Below are 6,308 nucleotides of genomic sequence, written 5' to 3' on the forward strand. Positions count from 1 at the left end.
GACTGTAGTGGAGGGAACATGAAGAAAGAACTATTACAGAGTAACAGCCATATAAAAGAAATGTTTGGCCAAACCCTCTGCAGAAACCATCTGTATTTAATTCAAGTGAACAACAGTAAATTCATGCTCAACAGCTGGATCCCTTCAGCTGTTTGCTAATAATTCATCATGAATGTGTTCTTGTTTATTGGAGCAGATTGTACTCCAGGGTGATTGGGCTCAATATAAATGCAAACAAGCTACTAATATAAAAGAATATTTTTCACTTTGTCTTTCTTTCCTGTTTCTTTTTAGTGGAGTCCATTTGGAGCAAATGGGTGCAGAAAAAGGTGCAACCCAGCTAACTAGCAAAGACTGAAACTGGCAGTAACCCAGCCGCTAACAGTTTAGCAAATAAAATTAACGATCCTAAAAAAATCTCATTAGCTCAAATGACTGAATGTTTGTTGTTAAATTTAATTTCAGCATGCAATATGTTACTGTGTTACACGATTTCGGGATGAGGATGTTGGCCGTTTCCCCCTGCTGGTTTTCTAAAATGCCTTAGTCACAGTGGTTTCACAACAGTTTGCCGATGTACACAACATTTCTTCCTCTTCTGTAAACATCATGCACCTCCACTGAAAGCATGTGAACACAATTATGGGGCACAAGATCTAATGGTGAAATTTTGAAGCCATGAGTAATAGTAGCTATAAAATGTCAAAAGTGTGTGTCATTAATGTTCATTTCTGATAAGTGCTGCGTATCGTAAGGTGCATTAGTTGCTGTTCAACTCGACAACTTCATGTACTGTATACAAAGACGTTACTGTAAATCAAAACGTAGGCTAGTAATTTCAAGGAACATTATCAACATTATAAACAATATGCAAGTTTTTCAGGGAGGCTGCTATAGATTGAACATTAACATACAAAAAAATACAAATTCTAAAATATACCATCAAATTTAGGCTATGCTGTTTCTTAAAAGTAAAAAGTAAATATTTCAATTCCCTTGTACTTCACTTAATGCCTTAAAGTCTTCAGTATATGTTCTGACATTTAATATTTAATTTATGACTTGTACAGCTGTTTTAAACCTGGATGAACTGAAGTGACCAAAGTGATGTCTGATTCTGCGGCCTCCCTGTTCTTGTTTTCAGGAGGAAGTGTACATCTCTGTTTCTTGTGTTGACACTAGCTACCCTCATAGCTGAACCTGGGGAGTGTGAATCTGGAGGCATCAAAGTTTGGTGGATTAAAAGGTGTATCACAACTAAACTAACTCCGGCTCTTCTTGTCCACATGTCCAAGTGTCTTTGAGCAAAAAACAGAGCAAAATGAGCTCCAGATATGTCTGTAGATGAGATAAATGTCTTAAACATGCCAAATGTGTCCTGGAAAATCTTCCTCTATATTTGATTGTTGCTAATGTAGGTCTCAGAAGAATTTAAGGGGAGAAACTCAGCATGATGAACTATCTCTCTCTAATGCATGGCGACAAGGAGACAAACACTATAGCAAGTCAGTATTTTTATCTGTCAAACCCTTCTACTTGTACTGAAGGAAAACAAAGGACCCATCCTCAAAAAGACATCAAAGAGAAACAAAGAGAAAGACAGATGTCAGACAAGTGTTAGTCACAATGCTTGGTTGTTACACCAGACAATGTGTCAGGCAATAAAACACCATCATTGTAGCTTCCCGTAGCCCCTGCAGCACTAAAGCCACCATTAAAACATTCTTCTGGGCAATTTAACAACAGACCTCCAGGGATTGGTTATCTTAAGCATTCTTCAAAGCAACGCCCTTCCTGTGACCCTAATATTCTCCACAAATGCCAAATGATTGTAAAGATTATTAAAACAAGTCACACATACAAAGTGACCTTTACAAAACTAAATGTAGTGCTGCCAAATAGCTGTAGCACCAAATGTAGTGCTGCCAAATAGCTGTAGCTGCTGTGTACAGGTTATGGAGATGATAAAAAATGACTCTTTTTAAGCTTTGCATATGACATACACGTTAGCATCTTCATCACTGCATCTAAATCTAGATGACATTACATTTTGCTCTCCTCACAGATGAAAGTTGAACTCTCTAACCACTATCCCACAAGTTTACCAACTTGTTCTTCTGAGGTTAGAAACTGAACTGACACTTCCTGGTTGTGAGAAAATGTAGTAATTACATTGGTTTTAAGTGCCACACCGACACTAAGAAACTCACTTGTGCCTCATCTGCTGAAGCAAGCACAACGCTCTGATTATCAATCTGTGGACAGGTAAAAAGTAAATACCTTGGGGGATATTTACTCAGAGTTTGCGGCTGAATTTCTGGCACTAAACTATTTAATAAGGACTTGCAGTGGGGTTTTGCGCCGGAGAAAAAGAAAAAAGGGGCACCGCAAGAATTCGCGCAGCTGGTTTCATGAAACGTATTTTAAAGCGTTCAGGGATGCAAAAAACTCTCAGCGCCTGATGTACCACCGCCGAGGCAGAATGAACTGCAGCTAAAATTTCATGTCAGGAAAAAGCAGATGTAAATATTATTATTTATCTGAGACCTCGGAGTTAAGAAGATGTCTGAGGAGGAAGACATTGTTTATAAATCGCATTGCTCACTTTTTACAGGCTTTCAGGTCAAACCATGCTTCAATTACAGAATTAAATAAAGGACGATTTGGCTGGCAGGACACGTGACTGCAGTTCTGAAATTTGTTTGCTAATTAAATGTTAAATTAAACTAAAGTTCAGTTGCTGTAAACTTTCTTCTACACTCCCTCTCAGATCACATGTGCGTAACAACCTGTAAAGGCAGCAGATCTTAATAACATATAAGACCAAGACGAGCAGTGCATTGTCACATCTGAGAACTGGAAGCATTAGATATTTGTTAATTTGTGTTTAATAATTTAACTGTCACGTTTCTGTAGGCGTGCCTGATGGTAATTTGTGACAAGTTCAGCAAGTGTCCCCCCCACCCCATCTTCATTTTACTTTAATCAAAACTTAGGATATGTGATGAGAATTGGCAGTTGTTCTTGTTTTTCCAGGATGAAGTGTGTTATGATCTTCCTTGTGCTGTCACTGGTCGTCCTCATGGCTGAACCAGGGGACTGTATTTTCAGACACCTGTGGAGAGGTGCCAAGGCTCTGTTTCGTGGTGCCAGGGCAGGATGGAGAGGTAAATCACAACTGAATGTACTGTACACTCTGCGTCAACCTCCTATTTATGCAAACAAGCTACTTTAGTCTGTCATCAACACATTATTATAAAACATGCATGTGCTGTATAGATTTTCACCTCAGACTACTCGACTACACAGACACTCCACTTGGCTATATTTGTTAAAAAGTACCCTAAGTACAAACAGCACTAGTAATGTCCTAATTTTACTACCATCAAAATATTGACTGATTAGAAATGTAATATAATACAGTTATTTTGTCATGCATGGTCATTTTCATCTCTTTGTTTGTTTAGTACACAGAAACAACCGTAGGATGGAGAGGGCCCGGTAAGCACTTCTGACCAATCCCTATCATAGAAGAAGTAGAATGTAGTCTTAAGCCTATAAATTATTGCATAAAGGGGATTTATTGAAAGTGTCAAATTCAAACAAAGTCTAATCTAAATTCATTTACATTAAATAAATTAACCACTTATGCTGGGCCGACATTGTGTGACTCTTACTGATCATGAATGATGTGTTAACTCACTATACGTTTTACTGTGATTCTTACTGATCATGTATGATGTGTTAACTCACTATACGTTTTAATCGTCCTTCCTATAAGTCCTGAGTCTGCAACTTCAATGCTCAAACCGTATGTTTGCTCAAATGGGCACAATGTGAGCTCACAAGGAACATTTACACAGAACCCTGAGCAAGTGTGTCCATTATCAATTCTAATAAAGTCCTGTTGAAACAAGATGGCCGCATCCTCAAAGTTGTCAACAGTAACAAAAAGAAAAGTGTTAATTTTAGCTTACTTACTTACTTACCTTGTACAGCTGAAGAACAGTGGTAATCTCCTGCTGTTCTCGTCCATCCAGTTGGTTGGGAGGCCAATCGTTATTTGTTTGGGTGATTAATCGGGCACCAGGACCTTGCTCACACTGCCCATCAAATGACAACTGAATCAGCCTGATTCCATAATTAGTTGGGGGTGACTGAACTGAATCAGGATGAATCCATACATTTGGTCTTTCTGCGTGTGTTTACTCTAGCTTGATATCCAATTCCATATGTCTTAAAATTTTACTTTTTCTTAATCCTAGGTGGTAGTTTTTCTGCTGAGCCACAAAATGTATTTAATAGAAATTCTGCATTCCATCTGTCTCTCTTTTATATAATAATGAAAATATACACAGGGAGCTCTGCTGTCCATGTTCCTGACTTCATAAAGCCAAAAACTGTGTCACTCTGACTAGTGGAGCTAATCAGTTTGAAGCACTTGTAATGTTTATAACATTTGTCCTTTGATGGCTAAGTTAGTTAGAGACAGTAGGTTTAAGATACTTGTTTGGGTTCTGGACAAAGATTAGTTTTACTTTCTTGATATCATAGGTCAAAGAAAACGTGTATTTACTGAATCTATCTGGTTACTAACTTGGGATAGAGGCCATTACAAACTCTGTGATTTCATTAGTGTGTGACTAAAGACTTCATTCTCATTTCTTCAGAATGTTTTTTTTCTTTAAATAAGACAGGGAAAGATTTTTGATGTGTTACAATGCAAGTTTATTTCAATGCAAGTCATTTATTCCACATCAGTTCAAACAAAGCCAAATGCAGAAAGGTTTTCAAGTGGCATCAGCCCATTGGGTCGCCCTGTCATATGGACATTACAGACGGAAGGGTGTCTAGTGTAAAGCAGCCCGCTCTTGGTTAAAGAATTGCTGGTCCAGCTGGTCTTGGTTCTCTTGCTGGTCTCCATGTTTCCTCTTGATCGCACTGGTGAACAGAGATGAGTAAGAGTATTCAGCTCCAGAATATAAAAACACTCAGCAAGAAGAGTATTCTTGTCCAATGCACAGAGGGCAGAAATGGTCTTCCCTCTCACAGCATCCTGTGGCCAGACTTACTACTAGTGGTATGGATCTAAAACGTGTGAAGGTGATTTTCCATCCTTCCAACAGTTTAGTTTCCTGGTATGTAAAGAGCATTTGAGCCTCACAGGGTCACCTGTGTGGTACAAGGCTTTTAGTCTTGGTTAAAGTTTATTAAAGTGGCAACATGACGGTGATAGCTGCATTAGAGCAAAGTTTTGCATGAACGTGTGTGTATGTCAGTCAGAGACTGTGGGGGGCAATGAACAATAAAGATGGCACTTAGTGACATCAGGAAGTTGAACCAACAGTCCAGCGGCACAACCACACTCGCGTACCGCTGCCTGGAGACGAGTGGATGATGAGCTCCAACAAAGACCACAATATTTATTTTTTCACAAGCACTTTGCTGAGATCTGCTGAGACCAGAATCTCTTTGAAGAGGAGAGGGAGAACACGGTGAAAGGAGGGGAAGGAAGAATGGTTAATGTCATTGTCACAAATATAAATTTTTCTCTGAGGGAGAAAGTAGTGGTGTGAAGTGTGGCTTATAATTGAAACCTCTTCTGTTAGTTACTTTGACATTTGAGTCCACTGCACATGTATGCACAGTCACACACAGACAGATGGGGAGTGTGATGGAGCATGAGGTAGACAGAGGGAGACAGACACAAACAGGATGTGTGTGAGAGAGATTAAAAGTTACCTCATCATCACCTGGTGATGCTCATGTACTGAGCGGGGTCATTTAACCTCAGACAAAAGGGAGAAATGGGGGGTGCTAAAAGAGACAGGGAGAGTGAAGAAGGCTTTGGAACTAAGATTATGAGGCTACATGAAAGACAGAAGAGTTAAAGAAGGTGAGGAAGATGGAAAAGGGGATTAGTTCTCACCTGTATCAATTTCACTTTCATTTTTTTAGTTTCAGTCTGCTTTTTGCAGACGACGTTGTCCTGTTGGTTCCATCAAACCAGGACCTCCAGTGTGCACTGGGGCGGTTTGCAGCCAAGTGTGAAGCAGCTGAGATGAGAATCAGCATCTCCAAGTCTGAGGCCATGGTTCTCAGTCGGAAGAGGGTGGCTTGTTCTTTTCAGGTTGGTGGAGAGTTCCTGCCTCAAGTGGAGGAGTTCAAGTATCTTGGGGTCTTGTTCACAAGTGAGGGAAGGATGGAACGGGAGATTGACAGGCGGATCGGTGCAGCTTCTGCAGTAATGCGGTCGATGTACCGGTCCGTCGTGGTGAAGAAGGAGCTGAGCTGTAAGGCGAAGCTCT

General features: G+C 39.9%; 1 protein-coding gene across 1 annotated transcript in view; it reads left to right on the plus strand.

Annotated features, from left to right (window-relative positions):
* Positions 1-2,225: 2,225 nt before the first annotated feature.
* LOC109962176 (moronecidin-like) overlaps positions 2,226-6,308 on the plus strand; it is an 11,394-nt gene continuing 7,311 nt past the window's right edge. The window contains exons 1-3 of the mRNA XM_020603651.1: positions 2,226-2,265; positions 3,037-3,234; positions 3,468-3,482. Coding sequence (XP_020459307.1) covers positions 3,038-3,234; positions 3,468-3,482 — 212 coding nt within the window. The 5' untranslated portion in view covers positions 2,226-2,265; position 3,037. The remainder of the gene's footprint in view (positions 2,266-3,036; positions 3,235-3,467; positions 3,483-6,308) is intronic.

The sequence above is a fragment of the Monopterus albus genome, unplaced genomic scaffold, assembly GCF_001952655.1.
Source record: "Monopterus albus unplaced genomic scaffold, M_albus_1.0 scaffold62.1, whole genome shotgun sequence".
NCBI classification, from domain to species: Eukaryota; Metazoa; Chordata; class Actinopteri; order Synbranchiformes; family Synbranchidae; genus Monopterus; species Monopterus albus.